The sequence below is a fragment of the Mya arenaria genome, chromosome 13 (genome assembly GCF_026914265.1).
Source record: "Mya arenaria isolate MELC-2E11 chromosome 13, ASM2691426v1".
NCBI classification, from domain to species: domain Eukaryota; kingdom Metazoa; phylum Mollusca; class Bivalvia; order Myida; family Myidae; genus Mya; species Mya arenaria.
This window is the reverse complement of record NC_069134.1, coordinates 19,718,550-19,746,114: the sequence shown is the minus strand read 5'-3', so window position 1 is coordinate 19,746,114 and position 27,565 is coordinate 19,718,550. Positions and strand designations below refer to the sequence as shown.

General features: G+C 33.6%; 2 protein-coding genes and 1 long non-coding RNA gene across 3 annotated transcripts in view; all 3 read right to left on the bottom strand.

The window, feature by feature from the left end:
- Positions 1–87, bottom strand: part of LOC128215097 (ovomucoid-like) — a 1,763-nt gene extending 1,676 nt beyond the window's left edge. Inside the window, exon 1 of the mRNA XM_052921819.1 lies at positions 74–87. Coding sequence (XP_052777779.1) covers positions 74–87 — 14 coding nt within the window. The remainder of the gene's footprint in view (positions 1–73) is intronic.
- A 1,776-nt stretch (positions 88–1,863) lies between these two features.
- LOC128214241 (uncharacterized) lies at positions 1,864–3,497 on the bottom strand. The gene is made up of 4 exons (XR_008257888.1): positions 3,285–3,497; positions 2,560–2,688; positions 2,078–2,263; positions 1,864–1,922 (listed from the first exon to the last, which is right to left on the bottom strand). It is a non-coding gene; the product is annotated as an uncharacterized LOC128214241 (long non-coding RNA).
- A 1,577-nt stretch (positions 3,498–5,074) lies between these two features.
- LOC128215096 (leucine-rich repeat-containing protein 7-like) lies at positions 5,075–26,378 on the bottom strand. The gene is given in 8 exon segments (XM_052921818.1): positions 5,075–5,175; positions 5,642–5,714; positions 6,646–6,763; positions 11,283–11,372; positions 14,674–14,752; positions 15,619–15,736; positions 22,187–22,368; positions 25,920–26,378. Coding segments are annotated over 7 exon segments (753 nt in total). The 5' UTR covers positions 22,361–22,368; positions 25,920–26,378.
- Positions 26,379–27,565: the final 1,187 nt, after the last annotated feature.

Genomic DNA, 27,565 nt, shown 5'->3' with positions numbered 1-27,565 from the left:
CAAATATTTCAACTTTATTTCCAAAATGTTTAAAACATATATCTGCATATAGTCAATTATTTACTGACTGTACCAGCTTAAAGACATATCGCTATAAAGGAAAAGATCAATATTTACAAGCATCAAAACTACAGGTACTTATATATTACATTTAGAAATAATGTCATAAGCAAATGAAAGCAAAAGCGAACTCAGACTGATGGGAAAAGAATGACAACGGCTTGTAGAGTTGAACTCAGATTTACCAAACGATATTTAGAATATAATCATTAGAGAGGCTCATAGTTTTTTGAGGTTGCCAGCAAAATGTGGCAAGCGCTTGATAATGCTAGCATTTAAAGTAAATATTTGACAGTTCATATTTTGACAGTTCATATTGATTTTTTGTACTGATTTTTGTAATATTTGTGCTTCAAAATAATTTCCATGAAATGAGATTTTTCCCCTGATCCTACAACCAACATAAAAGGGAGAAACCTATGAGCCAATCTTCTGCAGAGTAAGCCTTGGAGAATCAAGATTCAGGGTAGGTTACCTTTTCATAAGCAGCGTTGTCCTCCCCTTGCTGACTGACACCGCTGCTCATCTTCTGGCGCATTGCCAAGTTCTTCAGATGCCGAGCCTTCTCCCGCATTTCTTTTGGGTATGGAGTGGGCTGCCTGATAAGGCTTCCCTGAAGTAGAAGGAAGCATTTTTTAGGTACAGTTGAGCTATATCTCACTACTTTAGCAGGAGTTTAAAGAGTTAGAATATACTGAATCTTGTTACAATACCATAAGATGGTGTTTAGTATTTCAGACTCAAGTTTTTCCACCCACCTTTTTGTGAATGGGGCTAGGGCCCTTAGGATTGCGAAAAATAGCAAAAAACAACAACTTTAATTGTGAATTAACCATAATATATTTCAAAAAGGAAGCAAAGCAAAAGCCCCCTTTAAGATCATAGATTTGAATAATTTTAAGCGATAAGACTGCCTTTCAACATATATATTAGTTTTATTTGTTTAGTGTTAAATGTTATATTATTCTCAGGATTGTGAATTTTGAGGCCAATATTTGTGAAAAATACTTTTGGGAATATGAATGCGTCCTAAATTTTAGGTAAAAAACCTCCGCTGCACTTTTCTGATTTAGGATGTATAGTTAACCTCTGATAAATGGTATTTATTGGTCTAACCTTGGAAATTCTGAGGTTTAAAAACTAGAATTTAAATGTTAAATACTCACATCGACATCTGATTCATCCCCGAACTCAAAGTGTATCTGTTGTCTGTCTCTGCGCTCCTCGTCCCACATGGATGCGTGGAAACTATCCGTGTCACCACCCTCCCCTGTAACAACATCACAGTATATATAGATTCAAACATGTATGTTTTTTCCAAGTACAATTTAAGTCTTCCAAAAAGCCAATATATTAATGTTTTTGGCATTTGCTTTTTAGCCAACTAGAATTGAACTTTATAAAGGTTGCCCTTTTTTCTTGAAACTCCTATAATAAATAACTTCAATTTTATACAATAATGGTGTACACCAGGTTGTGCCAAATGTTTTGTCATACTTATTTATTTCTGCTTAATTGTGACAAAAGCTGATAGCATATGAACCAGTCCTTTTTGAGAGGCCTGAGAATGTACCCCTGGTGGGGATCAAGCACAACCTCTTGGGTGAGAGGAAGACACATGAGCACTCTCACCCCTAATGCATTTGGGTTTGTTTACATTCAAAACGATGCAAAACAAGCGGTTCACCTGTATTAAAATCTGAACCTGCAAATGCTGCTTTGATTTAGACTGAAAAAGTTTGTGTAAAGCGTGGGAGCCCCTCTTACCAGAGTCCTGCGGGGGTCTCTGTGGAAGGAGGTAGCAGGAGGATCTTCCTACTCACAGGCTCATGGTCTGATTGCAGAGGAACCAGTGGGCGTGTCTGCAACAATGCAAGGAGTACATTTGACATGAAATAACCTAGATCATCTTTGCATGGACACAATTAGTGAGAACTTGGAATATGACCCAGTAGTCTTCCTTAAGAGATGATACATAATAAAGTAAGATCTAGCATGACACATTGGAGATGCATACCTGGTTTTCCGAGAGCCAAAGAGCCTGAAGCTCCTTACACTTGGTGATGGTGAAAGGCAGACACTCAAGCTGGTTGGTGCTGAGGTTGAGGACACGGAGACGGGGAATACGGCCCAGTTCGTCCGGCACATATGTCAGCTTGTTACTACGCAGAGACAGCACTGTTATACCACTGCAGCTGCCCAGCTGGGAAATTGGCAATGATAACAATGTTAATGACAAAGGGAACATTGGAGATGACAAAGGTAACATTGTAAATAACAATGGCAATATTTTTAAACTATTAAAGGAAGTCTTTACAGTCTGTACAAACATTGATTGCAAAAAGTTGATCATATTATCATCTTATGACACAATTATCTAGTATAAAGTATGGTTAGTCTACTAAACCAATCAAACCACAGAAAAAATTTATCAATCAAAGCCAGAAAAATTTAAATAAATACAACTGATTTTAAAATGTTTGCTAAGCATGTTCTCACCTCAGCAGGAAGATATGTGAGATCATTGTCATCAGCGTACAAGGTTCGGAGGTATCTCAACAGGCCCAGAGTGGAGGTAACTCTGTCAGAGTGTTGGCGCTCACATTCAGTTCAGACAGGGACTGAAGTCTGCAATTTACAACACCAGTAAATAAAGAATGGACTTGGTAGCAGACATTTCTACATAATAGATCTGACAGTTATACAGAAAAGTTATCGTAAAATTATTGGCTAAAATGTTATGACATTTGATAATCGTTCTTTTATTCTACACTAGATTTATTCTGTATAAACCATTATCAAACTCAAAGAGTTTGAAGGAACGATCATAGATATATAAAGATTTCAGTCAAGCACTGTCAAAGTAAGAGGCAATGTAGGGCCTTGGGTCTTGCACATGACACATCACATAACACATATGCCAATTTATTTTCAAATCCCTCCATGCATGACAAAGTTGCACCCAAGACACAGAAAAACAGAGGGATGACAGATTGGGCAATTTTAATATACACACCTTAGGGGCACAAAAAAGACAATGCCTGATTTCACAAATTTACTTGAGTCACATTTTAGACTTAGCAAAGACTTTGGATTATAGGATTTGGAGGGGAAATATTTGTCATAAAAGTTTCATGAAAATAGCCATGGGAAAAAAAACAACTTTAGTAGGAATTCTACAAAAGTTTGCAAGCATTTTCAGATTTTGGAAGATTTCTACTTACTCCCCCATGTTATCTGGTAAACATGTGAGACAGTTGTCGTCTGCTTTGAGTGTAGTCAGGTTGCTAAGGTTACAGATGGAGTCAGGGAAAGTTGTGATCTGATTGGTTGTCAGATGGAGGTCAGCCAATGAAACGCAGCCTTCTATCTCCGGGGGCAGGCTCTGCAGGCAGTTCTTGCAGCCATCAAAAAACATCAGCTGCTTCAGGTTTCCTATGGTCTAAAATGGAATGTATAAAGAAATTTTTAGATCTATAACAAAATTTATATTTTTCGAGTAAGAGCTTTATTCCCCCAATACTATACTGTTTTTACATTTATACATTTACCAGTATATTTCATTTTTAACAAGGTGTTTAAGTAAACATTCTGTACCTTCTCTTGGAGGGTAGTTGCAAATTGTTTACATCAATTTTCTTTTAAACATATACAATCAAACAACTGGATAGATCAATCATTTTGGCTTCATTTATATTAAATGTTGTCTACATTTTGCTACAGAGCATGTTCTGTTCTGTAACTCATTATCTATTTTCCTGTGCCCTAAATTCCAGTACTTTCAAGCTTCAAAATACCTTACAAATTTATAACAGCAATATACCATATACAATAATCACTTTTTGAGTTCCAATTTCCATACAGACAGACTGTATCTCATATCTGCATGTCAATCCCTTTGAAACGCAATAATTAATTGGTTGCGTATCATCACCATCTATAAACTCTCAAGACATTGTCATGTGTTATTTGAAACCTGGCATGAAGAAAACCCATAAAGCTTTGCACAGGGTACAGTAGTAAATCACTCTGTACGCTTTATTAAATTTCAATCAAAGCAGGGCCACATTAACTTTTTTCCTGGGATGTAAGATGACAATAAATAGTATGCATAGCAAAATAAATACTTTGCAACCTTATATATTTAACAGCTGTAGTAATTTTGTTTGAGAAAACTACTGTAACATATTTTCAATTGCTTGTTCTTTCTTGTTTTTATATTTATAACTTAGTCTTATTATAAATCAATAAAATAACTTCCTAGGATCATAAAAAACAGGCATAAAGTCACTTAGCCAAGGAAATAATTATAGTAATAAAATTACCCTGGTTAATGTTACTTCACACCTATATTTGTATCATTTTTCTATTAAATTTAAGTTAAAAATGAAGAATCAATTATCCTATCAAATTTACAAATGTACACCATTTTATGCCATAAACCATAACTAAGAAATTACGCCTTTTTTATAAAAACACTTAAAAAATTATCAAAATAATAAATTACCGATAAACAGGCACTTAAAAAGATCAACTAACATTAAAATACAATTCCATATCATAAAGATTTACACAACTTTAGATTTTTGTCACATTTCAATGGATTTTATAACAATTTTACCACCATAAAGGCCACCTAGATAATCTGTAATATATTCCACTTTAATTGTAATATAATTAACATAATTTATCTTGCTGAATGAGCGAAATGTAATGTATAATATCTGCTGTAGGACTGAAAGGGTTTGGATTTCATTATTTGCATGAGACAAGGGAATACCTGGCACAAGGTGGCACAACACGATACAAGAATGTTTCCATGTCCTTGTACAATATGTGTCAAAACAGGGGAATTATAAATGAATCCTCCGATAAGGGTATAAGAACTCCCTGTGAACGAGAAGCGTATCTTATCCAAATCATAAGATAAGAAAGTGTGAATTTAAATGTTCACGATTAGTTACACCAGTCGACACAGGTTAAAGACCAACATGGCTGGCTATATATCATCTTGTTAAAGAGGGGGTGACAGGCCCTGTGCTGCTGAACTCTTCAATTCACTATTTGTCATGATGTGGTAACAATATGAGGAAGGATACACTTTCGTTATTTCAACTGTAATGTTATATACAACCGAATAATTTCAGATGTCATTATTGCAGCCTCTTAAATTTGTAATTTCGAAGCAAGTTGCAACATCATGGTGCACTTCAGAATGTATTGTAAATTCCTCTGATTGAGAACCCCCCGTGTTTTAAACTAACTATAAAAAACAGCAAGAGATTAATTTTGAGAAATGTAGCTGGCATGATTGTGGCTTTTGAGAGTATGACATGTATACAATAAGTACCAGGACCTACTGGTATACTGATGTTGGGCTCAATTGTGAAGAAAAATGATACTGTTTAAAATCACCATCGCGAGTCCGTGTCCTGGGTAGAACCCACAACCTCTTGGGTTAGAGGCGGACACCCATACCACAAGACCACCCTGAACACTAAATATTAAAGACTGAGTACCAGTGGCAGTGACCAATGTACGCTGGGTGTACACAGAAGGAGTACAGACACTGGGTACCTACCGGTGTAAGACTGTATCTGGTTGTGGTCACACCATAGCTCCAGCAGCGCTGACAGGCTTCCTATCACATCAGGCTGAAAAACAAGCATCAATTGAAGATCTTTAAAACAATTTGGAACAATCTCATACAGATTCATTGAATTACAAACATGTATGTTAGCTCATGGCATTAGGTAGCTTCACTCATTTTAACACACAACTAGTCATTGAAACAGTTTGTAAGTTCAATATTCAGTTAAATATTTTGTTTTTCATTTGATAATATCATCTAAAATTTCTATAACTAGTTCTAATTTAGGTGGTAAAAGAGGACTATCACGTATCAATTCAGGATTTATTTCACTCCTACGTGTGGCCTTGACCTTTAGGCTAGAGACCAGGGGCATGTTTCAGGATCTTGTTGTAATCTCAATACCCTTAAATCATGTCAACAAGTTGATTGTGTTTTTATTTTTTTCATTTTTCAACTTTTGTGTTCATTTCTAATACTGGCTGAAGTTTAACACACACGAATGTGTAGCAAAATAAGGAAACCATGAGTTATAAGACAAATTTCTGTTCATGACTAAGATAGACTTGCATCTTTATTGAAACAGGCCCCTGGGTTTTCCATAATCCATAGAGGTGATTAGTTGTGCTAAGTTGCCTTTATATTCTTTTACCAGAACAGAGTTACTATTAAGATACAAAAGTAACATTGCAATGATGCCGGACTTTCTTTCCCAAAAATGCTCACCTTTGCTGCACAGCATGGCCACATAAATACAATGTACTACATAATACAGTCGAACCCCTTGGCTGAACTCGCTTGGCTCGAATTGAATGTTAAGGACCGATCTCTTTAAACTGAAAGTAAGATTTCCCGCTTCGCTCGAAATTTTCAAAGCTCGAGTTTTTTTCGCCGGTCACAAGGATTTCGAGCCTTCAGGGTTTGACTCTAGCAATAAAATGTCACTTTTTTCTGCAATAATCATTCCAAAGCAATCACAACTATCCAATCATTACCAGTTCTGTGAACTCGTTGTGACCAATATCGAGTTTCTCCAGTTCCACGAGCCGGGAGAAGGACTTGGGCAGCGTCTTCAGGTGATTTCACGGATCTCAGAATTTCAACTTCGTCAGCCTGAAACACACAAAGGGAATGGAGCTAGACTGAATAGTTTCTCCTTACAAATGTTAGTGTTTCCTCTCATGTCTCCATTAAAGGGATGGCTGGATAGATGCTGATGATATTAATGCTGGTACCAGCTATTTTTTATTTGAATCATTTAGATGGGAAAAAATATGCATATCCTTATCATGAAAAGCGGCCATTTTTTCTGTTGATTTGAAAGCTTTATCAAAGCACTGCTTTAAACACTCATGTAGCTGTTTCTTTCAAACTGTCAACTTGTTTTAGATTGCCTGACTTTGTTTATTAATAGTTAATACAGAAGTTTGTGTTGTCTTTTTGTTGTTTTAACAATTGATTCTGTTTTAAGAAAGCTTTTTATGGAAGTTAAAAGATATGTGATAATTCCATAGTTACTACAGATCGGTCATGAGAACTACTTGGAAATAAGGTGCACCAACAATTGATGGAAATCCCTTTAAAAGAAGTACTCGAATGCTATGAATGTTCACTGAAGTGATCTTAAGAGGAGGAACCTTTAGTAAACATTCTACAAACCAAGGTGTGCAAACAGGAAACTGTTTTATATTAAGTTTACCTAGGCTTGTTAGGTTCCCTCCCGATCCATTTTTAAACCTGAAGAATTTCATTATCAAGAGTATGGCTTTGCATACAAATGTTTTGCCCCATTTACTCAAATCTGCATACAAATTTTTTCTAACTTGATCAATCAACTTCATGACCCTAGGAACACGTCAGAGCGGTGTTAAGTCATAAAACGGTGTTAATCTGTTCAATATTTGATCCGGGATGCTGTTAACAATGTAACAGTTGTTATGTCTAGCCTTTTAAGAATAGAGAACAAGATTATATATGGCCAATCATTTTCTTAAAGTTGATAACTCCTAATATGGTAAAATAAACTTCCTAAATGATATTAACATGCAATATGTTTAAGTAAAAACTAGTTTTTTGAGGACTTTGCTTCATATGACTTAAATTTGTAACATGTGCGCAGGCTTACCCAAAATGTTCTTCTCTAAAAAGTTGACAAAGGCTTACAAAAGCAGACTACAACTTTTGAAATCTGACAAAGTTGAATTACTTAAAGGCGAATAAAAAAACAAATTTTGAAAAGCAGAGATTTGAAAAGCACTTATTACCTTGGACGTTACCTTTATTTAATGAGGTTTGATTGACAGGGCTCATCTCCAACAATATAGCACTGTCAACATTAGAATAACGTTGCATGCTCAGTGAATTTACGTGAAATCAATTACTTTATTCCAGCCCTAAATGAAAACATTCGCTGTCATGATAAGAATTTGTAATTTAGTAGGAGAGACTTGATTTGCTAACGATAAGAAACTGTGCATATTCTGTCTACCATTTGATTATGAAAAGCTGTCATATTACATTGCATTAGGGAGTATAATAGTATAGTCCATAGAGTTTGCATGAATGACATGTCAACTTAAACTGAATAAGAAAATTTTCTATAAACATAAAAATTTCTATTCACATCCCAACTTTTGACAGTAATAGCCACAAATATGCTGAACAATGTAAACATTGGTAGAAAAACATTTCAGCAGGCAAATATATATACATAAATGAATTGTCAGTTTATAGAACAGACACGAGCACCAAACTGTTGCAACACTTGTCTGCTTTCCTGAGTCTAGCAAGGGAAATAACTCAACAGTTATCATATTCAGAGTTACAGTAATGCTTTGATAACATATGGTCACTGGTAAAATGTGTACTATATAAGTTTCATGCAAATAACAGGTTCTAACAGCTGATAATAATCAATCCTGAAAGAATAGTCAGGAATCTGTTTGAGTATGAGAAATTCTTGCCTAAAGCAGGGTTATGGGGCTTAGACCACTTTTTAAATTGTTTCCAAAGTCATTCGTTTTTTATTTCAAGGTACTCCCTACTGATTTTAAAAGCAAATGTCCGAACAAAGAACAATCTTCCCAACTGTACATGGCCAATGTTACAGTTTTTGAAAGGCTATGTCACCAAAATCTGACAACACCAAATCTATGACAATATTTGCAAAAAAATCCAACTAGAAATAGAACATGGATCCCCCATATGCCGCTTTTGTCCCATTTTTGCGGATGTCATGAAAATTCCTCAACGAAGTCAACATTTGTATCACCAAAGTTTTAACTAAACAGAACCCACTTCTATTATTACAAGTACAATTTTAACTCTATTAACCTTTTGTGATGATATCTCTCTAGTGGCAAGCACAAGCCTCACATATCTTCAGTTCAAATCAATTCAGTATTTTTTATATAACTGAAGTATTTCTACCATTCCACTATCTATATGATCCTATCAGCTGACCCTTGGCCCAAAGCCTACAAAAATAGTTGCCATTGTGGGGTAGCCGCATTCAATCACTGAACATCATGCCCCTTGAAATACTTAATGGAGATGAATAACTTGAATCAAAGGGACTTTAGTTATTATTTCATTTGAAAGACTGCTTCTCCTGAATACTATTAAGTTTGATTTAAAAATTGAAAACATTAGAGGACGTTTTAATAGAAGTGGTTACATGGCTGCAAAATCACAGATAACCACATAAATAGAGAGTAGAACTGTAGAATCAATATAGAAAAAAAAATATTAGGAGGGATTCATCTGTCAGCACAACACAGATGCAAAACCATAGTTTTCTTGAAAGGAAGGAAGAGTGTTAAAGATGGCAACTACCTGGTCCGCGATTTCCGCAGACTCTGACAAAGATATTGTTACTTTAAAGTTTCATAGAAGAGCAAGATGCGCTACATACAGTAGAAGAGATAGGGAACAACACATCAGGGATAAATTTGTCAGGGGTGTATTTGACTTTAATGGAAAATGTGAGATGTTTAGGCCCTTTAGATACCACAGTTTTTGACCCCAGAAAAAAAGCTGGCACGTGTTCAAAAGGTTGGCACTGCTCTCTAAATTGAAAGACAAGGACCCTTGGCAGTTAAGAGAAATAGGTGATGAAACACAGCAAGCAAAGTAAATGTTGGTGGGTTAAAGTAATGAGCACATGTGCATCGTTCTGCACTGGTAACAAAATCATTGCAACAGCAATCGTCAAAGTTAGCAACATCTACCATACAGTCAAGACCTTTGACCATGTGAGTTCTGGTTACGGCCCCACATCAAGTCGTAACTATACAGACTTAGTTTTGAGATGAGCAGTGCCATTTGAAGTTGCCTTATAACAGTATATGGACAGTAAACCAAAATAAAAGTATATAAAGGCATTTTCAGACTGGATTTCACAGCTCAAAAATTATGTTGATGCACATGACAATGGGAAATACTTTGAGGGACTAAACACGCAAGCTATAATGATCATTTTGCAACTACTTAAAAAACACTTATCATATATTCTATAAAATATTCAAGTAGCTATTAAAGATTGAGGAAATATGCTTCAACAAGTAAAAGAAATATAAATGGTTTTATGAACACAACATAAAATTACAATTTATGATTCTACTCTTGCATAAAGACAAAGATGTTCAGAAACTTCAGAACATTTTATCACTAGCTTGAGACCCACTTTAGGTTCATTATAACAGGATAGTTTTTAACAGCCATAAAATAGGGTTGTAAATGTAACGTCTTCTTATATAACATCTCGCATACAGAGCCCGGATCATATGGATGAAGGGTTTATATATTTCGCATCACAATTAGCACTCCATTATAACTCTTCCACGTGTAACCATACACACTTCTGTGTTACTTTTATGTCTGTGTATCAAGACAGCCTTCATACGACCTTCTTCCTTATCGCAACTGCAAATCCGCTGTAATTCTGTAAGTCTATTAACAGAATTTGAGGGTATGAAAACAAAATTTTCTATCTGCCGCTTTATTTAATTTCACTTAGAACCTTGTGGCTTTCAACCCTGGAGAGGAGAAGACTATTATCCTAAGTCTAGTACATTAATACCCACCATGCACATTGTTTAAAATTAGAATTGGCTCATGATATTTGTTAGAACATTATAGACAGACACAACTGTCTCAATGAAATAAATACAATCATGCTAATTTGGAATTTCGACGGCATAAGGATATTTACAAGTACAGAAAGCAGACTACAAGTATCTGCCATTGATTGGATGTTTTATAACCTGCACATTTCTTTTTGACAATGCACTGCAACATAATATGGTATAAATTAACGGCTAAGTTCAGGGGTTGCAGACAATTGAATAAATATGCATTCAAGACTATTACTGTCACAAAAGTACTTTTTTATTTGTAAATCCTATTATACAACAGATACTGTTAAAATTCCAAATTAAAATACCTTTGTGCCAAAAGCTTAATACAAAATAGAACTAGTCTAAAAAAAAAACAAATATGGTTTGAAATTTCAGCAGTCTAATAAAGCAAAGTTTTTTTTACCCACAGACTTCCTTATGATCCCGGACAAGCTTTTTCTTAGATGAAAACAGTCTGACCAATGTTTTACATCTATGTTAAATTGTTTTCTTACCTGCCAAAGTTTCCAGGCAGGTAATCCAGGAAGGTGTCATTCAGGTAGAGCTGTGTCAGGTTTGGCAACTGGGCAAACCCCTCTGGCAACCTGAAATATAGCAAAGAATATATGTAAGTGTTTCTAGCAACCTGAAATAACAGGGAAATGACTGGTAAAATGCTTTGGCAACCTGAAATACAGCAGGAATTTCTGGCATCCTAGTATATTGCAGGGAATGTAACAGTCAATGTATTTTTAAGTGTTTCTGGCAACATCAATACAGACTGGAAATGAATACTGAGTTTTCTGGCAACCTGAAATATATATCAGGATGTCTTCATAAATGGGATTAATTATTTACTATTTCTGGCAAACCTTAAGTTTTGCACAGAAAAATGCTGCATATGTCTGGAATCTTAAACCTAGAATGGGATAATTAGCACAATCTTTTTGGCAACCCAAATTACTAGCAACGTGAGTTTAGGACATTCTGTTGACCCATAAATTACAGATAGTTTTGATATGAAGAAATATGTGACAAACCATTTTGGCATTAAAAATAAATTCACATAAATTTATCATTAATAAAGAATTTTCTATAGGGAAATATTTATCAATAAATCTTATATTTAACCCAATCTATTTACCGTGTTATAATACCAAGGCCTAAAAACATATCATATAAATGCCTTCCATATAACATCAGATAAGGATTGAAATTTCGATATTTGAAATATTGTTATAGTTAATTCAGATGTCAAAACTTTAATTTGTCAATTAGGATTCCAAATATTGTCATATAAATTAAACTTTTAAAATGTGCTTCCAATTTTTAATTGTGTAAATAATGTGGAGTTGATAAAATGATATTTAAAACAGATTTTAATTCAATTGTGTACCTTCAGTATATTGCAATAATGATGAAATTTATATATATGCATTTTTTTTAAATTGACGGAAATATCTCAACTCTTTTGGAATTTTGCACAAAGCCTTTTTGGCAAACTGAATTCAGAAACATTTTTAAAAGAGATTAAGGAGTTACCACAGATGGGCTTAAACTTGGGACATTACTTATGTTCACACTGAAAGAAAAGGAAAACAAACTGGCTACAAATCCCTTAAACCAGTTTGTTACCATGGTGATTTAAATATGAGAAAAAACTCAGAGCCTTAAACATATCAGAGTAAGACCATCTGAACTCAGCTACTATCACAAAGTGTCCAAACAAGGCTCTCTCGACAAGCTGACTTGACAATAGCACACTTTTCTCACATACCTAGGTGGTCTTAAAAAGTGAAAGTCTTACCCGCTTAAATGTTTACTTAATTAGCTAAATGGGGGCCTATTGATAGCTTGAATTCATTCACAATGTCAAATCGCCTTAAATACTACAATTTTCTCCGCATGAAAGCAAAGAAAGGAACAGCGAGGTACAAAGAGTCACACCAAAAAGAAAACTGCAAATTTGTATCAATTTTCTTGACGTTTTAATGGCTAACATAACACTAGCTAATGGTCTCTGATTATCTATCTGTTGAAATCTTTGTAGTGATTTAGTAATGATATTTATCAATTTTAACCTGGTACAACAGAAGCTGTGATACCGATTTAACTGATTGGCTAATATTAAATATTCTGAATTAATAATATAAACTGTATTAAAGCTGCACTCTCACAGATTGAAAGCTTTGACAACATTTTTATTTTTGTCTTGAACGAGCCAATTTATGCGAAAATTCATGGAAACCAGTAATATAACACTGCTGACAAAAAATCAGATCGCAGATTTTCATATTTAAGTTCAAAAACTGATGTTTAATGCATTTTTCTGAAACCGTTAGTAATGCTTTTGGCCATTAAACATTAATTCTAAAACAGAGATATGAAAATCTGCGATCTGATTTTTTGTCAGCAGTTTACGTCACTGGTTTGCAGATATTTACGCAAAAATTGGCTAATTCCAAGCAAAAAAATATATAAAAATTTAAAAAAGGTAAGTCTGTCAGAGTGCAGCTTTAAAAAGACATCCATTGCAAGTACTTTTTATGGCTGATTGGTCAATTGAATATAATGACGAGAACAAAAAAAGGGTCAGGGTATTTCTGAACACCTGAGCAACATTTTCATGTAGCTTTCATAATTTTAACAGAACTGCAATTTAACCAAATATAATTTGCTATTATAAATTGGCTTGAAAAATTATTTACCCCAATATGAAATCAACTGCATTTAATTTCCCTTAATAATTGTATGAATAAATATTTGAATGTGACACAACATTGTCCCTTAGAGACTAATTGGGTACACAAATAAACCATTACACCATTTTTTTTGTTCATTTTCTTTCCCGAGATAATTCTTTGCATTACAATCTATTTAATCAAAAATTGGCAAGAGACAGTAGTCATTACATTTTATCTCTGCTATTTACACGTTTATAAAACACTAATATATCTAAGAAGTGCTTCAATAAAACATATCAATGTGTCATACTGTTAAGGAGGGGCTAATTCCTAATACCCAAAATACCTGATTGTTATGAACGGCGGAAAAATCAAAGATGAAACGTGATCCGTTTCTACTTACTTATTCCAAACTGATTACATGCCGATGTCTAATATGGTTGCTAGACATAGCGGAAATTATTGACCAAAACCCTGTAAATTTTATTCAGTAATATCAATTTAAAATAATTTCACAGTTTTTGTATGCATCATTGAAAATTTCATTGAAAACAGGTACAGATTGTTTGCAGGAGTGAAATATTGAAATATTGCTTCTTTAAACATTCAACCATGAAAATAATATACGCTACAAATTGCATTAAATATAACCAATAGGTAAGAGTATGCCATATTAATACCTTACTTGATAAATTTTCTAAATTTTCAAAACACTAATGTGGCACCATTTAACATAATTTGAATGGAGTACTTCAAAGCTTTGTAATTAAGGTAATTTTGCTATATCACTGCCTATAATGGCTTTGAACAATCCTGATATATTACAGTGCCCTTGTAGCTTATCAGTTTGTAACAAAATCCTTTCAAAACCGCTACTCATAATATGTTTTATCTTATGAAATCAATGTCAGCAAACATTTCTTTAACTACCCGTTAATACATCATTAATACATTACCCTTTTTAATTGGTTTAAGTATACAATGCATTAGTGTACATTATTCTAAATGCACATTTTACCTTAATTATATCATTTTTAAAAGACTGTTGTAAACCAGTTAAATGTTAATGTTACCAGAATAGCAGAAACTCAAACATTAAAAAAGTGAAAAAAACAAACAGGTTTGTGGCCTTAGATACACAATCGTCAACAATTCCAAGCGCTTTCTATTTTGAATCATAGAAAGAAAACAGTGTATATACTTATTCAGCGCTACAACTCACTTTCCGAGGGGGTTGACGCTGGCATCGACGATCTGCAGGTACTTGCAGGTTTTGATGTTCTCCGGGATGTCAATCACACCTGTAACACAGCCACATTTGTAATGAGCATGACAGGTGTGTGTTTTTACCAAAAATGGGACCAAAATTTGGCCCCGTTTATAATTCAAAAAGGTTAAAAAAAATGGACTAAAAATTTGTATTTCTATAATTTTCTATTTCTATTTCTTTATAACTTTTGGATATGTTGAAATGCAATCTAAGACTCGTAAAATTCTTCAAACCCAGGGCTTAAATGCTTCTTTTATTTGCTTGTTATTTACTATGATTAGTTTACAATTTCAGGCATTTTGTAGCTATTTTCACAGTTCTTAGGGCCCTTGCCCATGATACATAAAAAGCTTGAAAAAAAACACCCTACAAAGTGAACATGTATTTCCTTTTGGACTTTTTTTATACAGTAATTACGCATTTCATTTTACCCACCTTACTTCAACATTAATTCACAAGAATTTACCATGCAGCTATTCCATCTCAAGTCTACAGTTTTCCCCGCGAAACAATAAACCTTTTATGCAACAGCTTCAGTTTTAATTCAAATACAAATTTCAAATTTTATGCAGAAAGAATCAATCAAAACATTTCAGAACAATATCTAAGGAATCCAACACACAAAAAAGCTAGCTTGCCATAATGTTGAATTTTGATGCCTGGTGTCAGTTGAAAGAGTATTACTTCCTGATAACTAATGCATAAATAATGACACCAAAGGTGTGAAATAACCTATTTTGCAATTTTTCTCTTACTTTTTTCATTTTCTTTTTCTGCACATTGAACCCTTTCAAATGATACCAAAATAATATGGGGGTCACAAGGACATAGTTGTGGGTCAGATACCTTAAAGGAAACACTATTCAGAGACCTAAGGTGCCCATAGCATTTATTTACCATTTTTGCTGAGGTCTAGTTTTTCCAGACTGATAAGGTGTCCAATGGCTGCGGGGATCTGTTTGATCTCATTGTCACTCAGGCTTAACTTCCGCAGACCATGGCAGTAAAACAGCTCCTGAAGAAAAAATTGGTGAAACAGTTCAGAGGATAATTATGAATGCAACATCATATTTATTTAACAGTTTTACATTTGCACTGACAGCTACTTTGACTAGCCGCACAAACTTATGCACCTGCAACAAAGTGGAAAAGTAACAGAAGAGATAAGGCAGAAGCAACAGCCATACAACAGCTACTTTGACTTACAGGGACATATTGCCACACAGACTTACGCGCCTGCACCAGAGTGGCATTTAAATTGTCAAACAGACTATGTCCCTGTACCACAGTGGCAATGTGTGTCACACAGTCTTTTGCGTTGCACCACAGTGGCAATGTTCTGTCACACAGTCTTTTGCGTTATACAACAGTGGCAATGTTCTGTCACACAGTCTTTTGCATTGCACCACAGTGGTAATTTTTTGTCACAATCTACAGAGGGAGTGAACCAACATGCGCCAGAATATTGACAAGTCAGCCCATTTTTTTACTCAATTTAATGATGGCCAACTAAGTTCAATCTTTATAATACTGTTGGATTACACCAATTTTTTAATGGTTTTTTTTGCACGAAAATGAGCAAACATGCCACAACAGGAGGTTGTCTTCATAATGGCCACTTTGTGAGTAAATCCCTTTTGTGATTGAAACCTTTCAACTTCCATTGAAGCGATTTATTGACCTAAACCTAACATGTACTTGGGTCAAAACGCCTTTTTTGAGAAGCTCAGCTTTAGAAATTTAACATTTTTGAGGTATTCAATCCGAAAATCTGTTATTAAAAGAGAAATAATGAACAGACAGTCATTTGATTGAAATATTTATTGTCACAGCGGATAAATGGGCAAAAATGTCATTGAATGTATTTACTATTATTGTATAGACTTATACAAAACATTTGTTTGTTCAAGAATGATTTTATTGTACAAGATCTTTTTGAATATAATTAACAAATACAGTAAATGTTCTAATAAGTTTAGTCAGTTAAGTCTTTTTATTAAAGAGATAAAGAAGGTTAAAATTGAAGACTCTGAAGATGAAACACAGGCACTGCCCGGGAACAGCTGAGATCAGACCAAGAATATTACTCAAATTTGAAACTAAGACCCGGCACAATCATATATCTGCCGTTCATTATCGATCACCATATCACATGAACCCTTGTGGTTACGTGTGTTCAAACAGTATAAACCCATATTCAAAATGGTTATCAAACAAAAATTGATTTTACAAAAGCGTTATGACAGTCGGAGATAGCTGGTGACTTGAAGAGCTATGTTTGTGCTCAGCTTTGAGATATTTGGGTAAAAAACAAGGTAAACATTGCCGCTATGCCTCTTACTTATATTTCAAAATCATAGTTAAAACCTGTCATGTCCGATAAATGACTCCATGCTAAAGTAAACTCAGTCAAAGAAGGAGAGATATGGAGTGGTTTTTTTTAAATTTAAGTGCATTTCTTTTCACATCAAATAATACTGATGCCTATTTATTTAAATAACTTTGTTTCCATTGCATCTTATTTGCATCTTTAAATCAAATTCTTTTTCAGAAAACAGCAGGACTGTCATGAGAACGTAACTATAAAAAAAATTTTTATTACAGTTGAACTCAGTAAGCATGAACTCACTCAGCTCCTTTTCCTAGTGGGCTCGAATTGGTATTTTGGCCGGTCCCTTTTGAGTTCGAGTCAACGGGGGTTCAACTGTACACCTATATTCTCAAAAAAACAGACGAGTTTCACTTGTTTTTACCATTGTGAACTATTTTATCTGTTATTTTATTTTATATACATAGGTGTTGTGCCAAAGATAATTAATATAGGTATTGCCTTATATTAAAACATTGAGCACTGCTGTTTATACTTGTTCTTGTCTCTCAAAAGGATTTCACTGCTTGTCTGTTTTTCCCTGTCTCCACCGCTAACATCACCAAGGCTAATGACAATAACTCGACCTATTTTCTTGAAAAACAACACCTGGTATAATGTCTCTGATAAAAGTTTTGGCCGACAATCTCACATATACATGTACTTCAAATTGGAAATCAGTGATATTCTCCTCTAATCAAACAAGAGCTTCTTCAGGCTGGAGAGACATATATAGAGACAGGGGGCCTAATCAGGATGGCTGATGGTACTCATCATTTGTACTAGAGTCTCAATTTAACGATAAACACTTTATCAACACACTGTTCTGAATCTCAAGTATCGTTCTGTGCGTGCATTGTCAATAGCTCTGCACTTATACAGGTTATAACATTTTACAACAGCTAACAAGGCCTGTTCTGGTAGCATGCTTTCGCAATAACCTATTTGGATAATCTATAAATCTATACAGATAAAGGCTACATTCGAAGTACAATATTTAGTGATTAATCGATTTGCTTTTTACACAATTGCACCGGCGTCATGTTATATTCCTATTAAGGGAAGGAACGTCCCACCATTCTACTAGTTTTATAGCCGGGAACAAATGCTCTGTTGTACCTTTTACACTCGGCTAGCCCTGTAAGCACAGAAATTACCTGTGAAGTCGAGGGCATTGTTGTACATGAAGTTCATTGTTAATTTTTGAAATGTACCGTTTCTAAAACAATGCTTATTTAATCAGTATTAGCAATGTATAGTTGAGTCATAAATTCAAACATTATCGACTTTTTAAAAATTCTTTGTACTTGTTCAGTTCTTTATACCCCTTTTTTATCTCTAATATTAGTTTTTTCAACATTTAAAGTTTGTTCCTAAATAATTGATCAAGTCTGTGCAATTATAAATTCATATTTGGCAACGCACACACTTAAAGCTTCTTGGCTTTATTCATTAAAGTTTGCAGGAGACTTGCACAATGCTCCATCTCATCTTGCATAATCCAGTTAGAGGATTTGTGTGCATTTCAATATAAAGATGCAGACACTCTCATTCAAATCCCATTCATTGAGCTTCAATAGCTTTGTAAAGCAATCTCGAATTAATCATGGAATATGACAGGATGTTCTAACAGAATTACCTTTACAAATCCCTAATGTTGGCGTAAATATATGAATTCATTAAATTTTATGTTCCCACAATAAGCATGTAAATGCTAACCTAAAATGTAATGGCATTATTGAATGATTCTTTTGAATGTATTTCATTTATTTCCTGCTTATGTCAAGGCAGATTCAACAGAAGTTTACCCAACCTTTCTTTTTTCCTTCTTCTCTGAGCAAAAGTCAAGATCCATGTTAAGCAAACCTCTGTACATGTTAAAAGACGTCTGTGTCTATATTATTAATACTATAAATACTATAAATACTATAAATGTAATTCAGATCTTGTGATCAGGATAAGAAATCAATGGAAGTATCAACCTTACCTATTTTCATAGGGTTTCTTTTATGATGGAGACAACAAAACAGAACAGACAGAAAGAGGAAGATGGGGTCCAGGTGCCATACAAGGCATTCCAATAGACCCCTTGGTTCAAATACAAGCTAGGCGTAAACCCCAAGTATCCCAAGAGTTTCCAACATGAGGCCATCAGCTATATGTCCACAAACATCACAGACTATTACCAAAAAGTTACCTAGCTAGATTTTGCTTCTAAGTTAAAATGTAATCAACCTTTTAAGAGATGGATATTATTTATTATGCCATTTTGGCCAAGATTAAACTACCTGAAAGAAGCCATTGTTGGATACCCCCGAAACTCGATATAACTCGTTTGTACCAATGTTACCACTTTTTTGCAGAAATACAACATATTGCTATGTTTGATTGACTTATGATTAATTAAACTCAATTTCTACTTTCCAATATCCCGTAATGATTATCTACATTGGTCATCATGTCCTATCAATGCCAATTTCGTGATTGTGTAATCCATATCATTTATTTACCACGTCAAATAATACAGGCTATTTAAGAATCTTGTTAGACCTGTTAAAATCCAATTAAAGCTTAGCAATATTCAATAATGTAAGAAGAAGATTCATTTATTATTCATGTGCTAATTGTTACTTGCGGCGTTGTCAACAGACTGTAAACTTAGAAAGCATATATAACTTTTACACTGGACCTGTAAAACAATACCATAAAACAGGGACATGATTGGGTTTCGTTCAGTTTAATACCTATCAAGTTTACAAAGTACTGCATTTGTCCCAATATATGTGCCCTGTTTGTGTGATTTTTCACACCCTATAGCACTGAAAAAACCTTGTTGAAAATTTTCAGGAAAAATTAATGGTGTGTAACCATTGTTTAGTAGAACATTAGGGCACAGGTTTATAGTAATAGTGTCAGCAAGTGCACCATCATCAAAATAGTGAATGATACCCGGTACATCATTTAGGAAACGCTAAGGATCTAATATCTGTGGAAAAACTGGGCCAGATCATCTTCTAGACCTTCACATTTATAAGGCCATGTGTCAACTGTTACTCAGCAGAATTTGATTCCACCCAAGTCGTATAAGACAAAGTTGCTATCCTCAATGCTCTGCTACAGTGTTGTTCAAGTATACTGATGGGCGGTGGCACTATTTATGGTATAGGAAAGAGTTTGTTATGTTTAAAAGCAAGTTGAAGGGAAAAAAATGTTAGCATATTACCATTTTTATTAATCCTTGAAGTATCCAACCCTTTAGTTTTCAAATCTCTGCCATAAGACCAAGCCTTTTTATCAGTTGTTAAAACCAGCCCACATTTTTCATATCAGGAGCCCACATCCTTTAATGGTTTTGTTCGCCTTACACACCAAGGTAAAACTTGAGAGGTGTCTTTGGTCTCGGCCCCATTTTTCTTATTAAGCTCTCTGTAAACAATCTTTGAACTACGAAATTAGTTCAATTATATCCGATTCAAATTTCAATTGGAAATAATTACTTCATTACAGAAATCATGATCAATAAAATTTCAGTAATTGATTTCTTTTCAATTCAAACTTAACTCTGACAGGAAAGAATAGTGTGTGTTGCATTACTCAAAATTATAAAGCAGTCTTCCATCTATTCCACAGTTTGCGATGTTTACAAAATATTCACCTAATTCAACAAAGGCAGCTATCATATTGCTCTTGAATGCAAATTAGCATCAATCTGTAATCCAAATCTGGCTTATGTCATATAAAATATTATAAACAGCCTCGCACCTGCAAAAATCACACACTTACATGGAAACCGTTACTCAAAGGGCAAGGACTGCATGCAATATTACACCATGTAGCTGTATATTTATATATACAATGCCTTATATCAGTATATACAGGGATGCCAACACAAATTTGTAAAGAAAGTGGAAACCAGTTCAAAATATGAGTATTTCCATCACACTATATACAAAAAATCATTTATTGTGAAGATCAAATAAAAGGCAACAATTCTAATTTTAAAGTGTTGTGGCAAAAAAGGAGGAAATCAGCTGAAAATAGGAAAATTGGCATAATATATAAATATACAACATATATACAACGCTTGTTACCAACAAGACAATTGCCCTTATGTGTGATGTGTGTCCCTTTGCTAAAAATGCTGAAAAATCATTTCTTCGAAATATTCCTCAAGAGCCTTAGTAACCTACCACCATTTTTTCAATACGGTAAATATGCATGTGATGAGTAACCCATGTATGTGTGTACATCAGTTTTGAGTTATAACTGAGTTTGTCCATGAAGTCATATCTCCTTATCAGTAATAATCCAGACCTTCAACCACCATTGCTGCTTACATGATACCTAATCAATGAATGATGTTTAATGCAACAGTTTTGAAAAGAATATACAAAGGCCTCATTGAAGAACTTTTTCTAACATTGACACAGCTGTTTTTATAAAAAAGCTTTCCTTTTTTGCAAATCGTACATCATCAAATGCAGATACATATTTACAGTAAATTGTGTGTTAAACGATGCAATGTTAAGCAATCAATATTTTCTAACATAACAGAATGCATAAATCAACCATCAATTGTACTCTTTGAGTAAAAATAAATAATATGTATATTTCTGAATTACAATGAAAAAGATGCATCTGGATGATTACCGACACAATTCAAGCTTCAAGCAGTGAAAGTTAGAAACGGAAAAGAACTTGTGAATTGATCCAAAACTAATATACCCCGGTATACACTAATTATCAGTAGTCAAATGGAGCAAAGCTATAATAAAAGGTAAAAGTATTCTAATATTCATTGAACTTTGCAGGCTAAAGAAATTTGAGGCCAAAATTACTTCACCACTGTTGTTTTTTGGCCTTTAATACTTAAATATAAGGGTTTGGAATCAAATCCAGAAATGGTGCAGTGAATCTTTACATGTCTGTATTATAGTTGATAACATGTGTGCTAAGTTTCATGTGAATAACTTGAACACCTTTATAGGTATGGTTCAGGTTTTTAGCATGCTGACATCACAAAGTTATCAGAATACCTCAACTATTTTCCTTCAAAATCCAACAACCTAAGAAATGTCAATTAAAGTAATACCCTACCCTGGGTAGATCCTGTATCTGGTTGGAGTCGACAAGCAACTCCTCGAGCGTACGTTCAAAGTTGAACACCTCCCCAGGGACGTCATGCAGACTGCAGTGACGGTAGTCGAGCAAGCGCACATCTTCCTCGATCTTTGGCCGCAGACACGGGCACTTCTTCACAAACTTTGCCATCACTCATCCTGCAAAACAGCACCATGGTATAGGTCATGTGGTTTACCAACAACATCAGTCATCATGTTTTACACATTTGGTCGGAATTTAAATTTTTGTATAATTTTGTGCAAAACAACAATTTTTATGCCAACAGTATCATGCTATTTTATGCCTGTGTTTCAGTCTGTAAAAGTATAGTACAACCATTTATAAAGGCAGAAGGGTGTTTCAAGAACAGTCACTAAACCTGAGGAGCAGAGCAAAGCATCGGTGACTTTTAAACAACTTTCTATGGAAATGTATTAACCAATTGTGTACTTAAAGAGTATACCTTGCAAAGTTTGGGAAATGTCGACAAAGAGGTTATCTTTCAGGAAAGAAAACACAGCCGTATTAATGCTTTATATCATTAACAATCAATACTTGCATAACAAATGGATATTGATACACAAATATTTGTGTTTCAAAAATATCAAAATTTAACCTTAGTGTTAATTTGTTACAATTATAGTGAAAGTACTAATAACTAAGCCAACCCTAAGTTCACCTTACGTCCACAAGGTCTCAAGATTTGTAAAACACCTTAACATGGGTGACTTGTGGGAAGAGTCAAAAACAGACCAAACAGGGTAGACTTTAACAAACACACGATCAAAGGCCAAACTTGAACAAACAGCCAGGGCAGACCACATAAACACACCCATACAAAATGAGCAAACAGGGCTTGAAGAGTTTCTAAAATATTATAAAGAGACAGGTACAAGCAAAATATTTAACATGATTTGATACATTTACGTAGAATGTACGTTCAAATAGTCCTTACCTTAAACAGAAATGACAACGGATCTTAGACAGTACAACTCTTACACTACCTCATCATAGGTCAAAATAAAAGAATCAACATTGTCAAAGATCAAATTGAAAGAAATCAACATTGTCAAAGCTCAAAATAAAAGAATCAACATTGTCAAAGCTCAAAATGAAAGAAATCAACATTGTCAAAGCTCAAAATGAAAGAATCAGCATTGTCAATCCCAAAATCTTGAGGCAAAACATATTTTGAAACTGAGATTCCTTCTTTACCAGCGGTTAAACCTACACATTTACATATCTTTACTATGACTTGTCATTTTATACAAGCAAAATGTACAGAATCAATATTTGGAAAGTATAAATCTCAACTTTAATCCAGTTCACTTAACAAGATAAAATATCTGATACCATGAAACTTTCCCTCCACGGTCAATTAGTTGTCAATCGGTCAAGAAATCCACCGCTAATTTTATTTACATTAGGTATTACAGAGATCACAACATTCAAGTATTAAATGACAATATAACCAGCACCTGTCATAACTCTTATGATCCTGAAATGGTCTGGATATCTCACCGACAATTATTGAACTCCAACCTGACACAAAAGTGGCAAACTCCAATAAACTTCAGACCATTGGGCAATTCCTGTCACTCTTGGCCAGAGTGTAGGTAACACAGTCAGATTTATGTGTAGCAAACACAATATATAGTATACTTAACATTATACATAACAATGTTACATAAAATATGTTTAAAACCGGGGAAAAAATAAGCCAACTTTCGTAACTACCATGACATTGCGTATAAGATAGTTGATTACATTACAAGGACCTCGATCAAACTATGGTACATCATAATTATATTTCAAGTTTCACAATCATTGTATTTGTCAATGAGATGTGTATCTTCAACATTGACTGCAAGCTTTGGCATGATATTTTACATATTCAATTTATATTTCAAATATTTTGATTAGAGATGGAACAGTTTACACCTATCATGTCATGATCTTTTAATCAGACGAGATGAAAAGTCGAGGTTGTAATAAGAAAGAGAATGGACAGTGCAGACATGGTTCTACTAATTACATAAAGATTAGGACTATAAGTCATTGATATTCAACACAAAAGTGAAATTCCCACCATTAATGGTCAAGTATCAACCTACAGCCAAGACATTCGGTTTAATCTTCCGAATGAACAATACCAAAAATACTTAAATTAAATAATCAACTCAGCAAATATTTTCAAAGGTCAGACATCTTATACTATATAAGAAAAATAGTATATTAGAAATTAATTGGATACAAAAATCGAAAAATTAATCTGACTTAATCTTGTAAAGACTGATATATTGTTATATACAAATTTATGCTAGATTAGTATTTACTATTGAAATATTTAAGTTCATTAAAATAGCTTTGTATTAAATAAACTTATGAGTGCCAATATAAAACTGAAGAAGTATTTCAAAATACAAAACAATAAGTCAAATGATTTATATGCCATAACTAAACCTACCTTTGTACATGGGTCAAAGACGTTTTTTTAATTCAATACCCACTGAATGTCTTGATTGATTATCGACAGACAACTAATTGGAAACCCTGGTTCAACAAACTGGCTAGAATAAAATTAAAAGTATCAAACAATTATGGTTTGACAACACATAAATCATTAAAGATGCCCCTTTTCTACATGCCGACTTCAGAACATTTTATATATATTTTACATTTAGTATAAGCAGTAGTAAGAACTGGATAGGTAGCATATTGCTATAAAATTATTTTTTTGTTTCAAGTGTAGCAAAGCAGAATAGCAGTTTACTGTAACAGATGTTTGATGTACAATTTCTACCAAGAATATTAAAATATAAACACATATGTTGTAACACACACAGTCATATATAGACTTTAGAAGTTATAATGATATTCAAATTTCTTGAAGGAAAATGATTTAAAAGTAGCAAAATGTATGGCAACATTAATACGGTCAACTGACTGTGACAAATTCACAAATACATCAAAAGATTCAAATTGTCCAGGCATGTGATAGCATCTGCTTGTTAAACTATTTCACAGGCAATTTCAGCTTCATTACCTGCACAAAATCAGAAAACGTCAGGCAAAATAAACATTGTAGACAAACCATATTAGAAGTTTATTAAACCGAACATAATTCTGTTTCTGACTATATATCTTTTCCAGAAGCTGACTAATAGAACATGTATATCTGGATGACATTTATTTATGAGTACAATCATAATGGAACAAAAACAGTTTACACTAAGAATTATTGCTAGCAGTTCATCCAGATTCTGGTTGAACTAAGAGAAATATTGCTACAAAGAAACAACATTATACATAAATGTTCAATCATTAAATGTCACAAGAAACGGACAATTTATACCTGAAGACAATTATCTTTTGACCATCTTTCAATGGTTAACTAATGTCAGTAAAAAATCATTAACATTAATGTCATTATTTAAAAGTACTGGGTAAAAACAGATGAAAATTAAATTTCGATCTTTCTGTGATAAAAATAAAAATAAAATGCTTTTAAATTTGTTGTTAATATTACAAGTTATTGTTTTCTGTTATTTTCTGTTATTATTACTAACAAATTTCATATTTATACATAGATATATTGCAGGTATCACAGTTTACTATGGACATATCATAATACACACATTCACTATACATTAAACACATTTTATTATAAGGAAAAAATAATAATAATCAAAATCTAATTAAAACTTACCTTTTGTATTCAAATCCATGAATTAATTGGCTTTATTTCACAATGTACTCAAAACTTAGATAATCCAACTCGAAACTAAACATTTAATAAACCATAAAATAAATTTAACCCACACAGATATCCAATTTCTTCCTTAATTCTTCATTATTATTAATATTAACAAGCCACTCCAATATCCAAACTTTGATAAATCATAATTTCACAGATAAAATTCTTCCAAAATTATAACTACACAATAAATCCTGTTTTTCACAATAACAATTAACTAACTTTTCAATTTTCGCCCTAATAAGTAAACTGAGAATGACATACTCCGTCGTATAAGATTTCAATATTATAACGTAATTTTGTAATTTGTGATCAATAAGCACATGCACAGGACTCTCCTGATAGAATGTGTACACAATCACGGTGACAGTTTGCTCTGGCTATGTACGAGACACTACGCTTATCTATAACCCTGCCACCCGCTCCACCACGCTCAATATCCAATCTATTGTAAACACTATGCACCATTAAATTAACGATCCTTTTTTGGGGGGTTGTCCTCACTATTAAAGACAAACTTTGAAGGCAAGAGTAATTTATGGAAATAAAGCGCGATGTACAAAATTTAAAAGAAAGAATAAACATGATACCATGTGCTGTATTGATAACACGATTTCTTGTATTTGTAATTCATAAATACGATAAGGTTTTCGCTATTTTAAGATGTCTACAAATTTAACCTTATCTTCTACGCTTAGGTCATAATTTGAGTTTAAATTCAACTGCTTGTTACAGCAGGCCCAATCATGAAGATATGATCATAAATGAAAAAGTTATAATTGTTAAAATCTGAATAAGATGGAAATTCTTTTTTAATTAAACTTAATATCAAATAGAACTAATCATATCAATCCTTATTTACAAAGATAACAATATAACAAAAGTATACGAACTTTTAGTAAAATAAATGTTTTTCTATATAGGAAAAAAATACAAAGTAAACCTAGATGATAGAAGTTCTGAAATGTATCGAAACATTAAGAAGACGAGTCAACATGTTGATCTTCATTTAATGAGGGTCACTTTCCTTGGGCAAAAGAATTCAATCTCATAAAAAAACATTAAAGGGAAAATTTCAATGACTTAAAAGAATACGAAAATGTGTGACCATGAACTAAGAAAGGCAATAAATTGGATTTCACCTAAAATAAAAACACCAGGCCATGAAGAAAAAACTTTACACTTTACCGTGACTGGCAATAACCATAAAATGATAAATGGAAAATTTTAATCAACAAATCTTCGCCCCCAGTGAACTGCAAGTATAACAGCTACACATGTTTGGTCAACGGATTGGCCTTAACCACAAAAATTGTCACATAAAATATGTAACCTGTCAAAATATGAAATATATAAATTGCCATAATTGGGTGTCTTATCTGTTTGAAAGAACTTTTTTCATAATCAAAATTATGATCTTTGTTTCAGCATGACACAAATGAAATTATACATGACATAAAAATTCCAAGCCAGGTTCAAATCAGTATCTCTTACATATGAGTCAACATGCTATTTCCTCTGTCAATACAATGACAAATACTGACCAACACTGGCAATACTGCCCTTGAAATGTTATCTGAATTTTATTTTATTTGCCT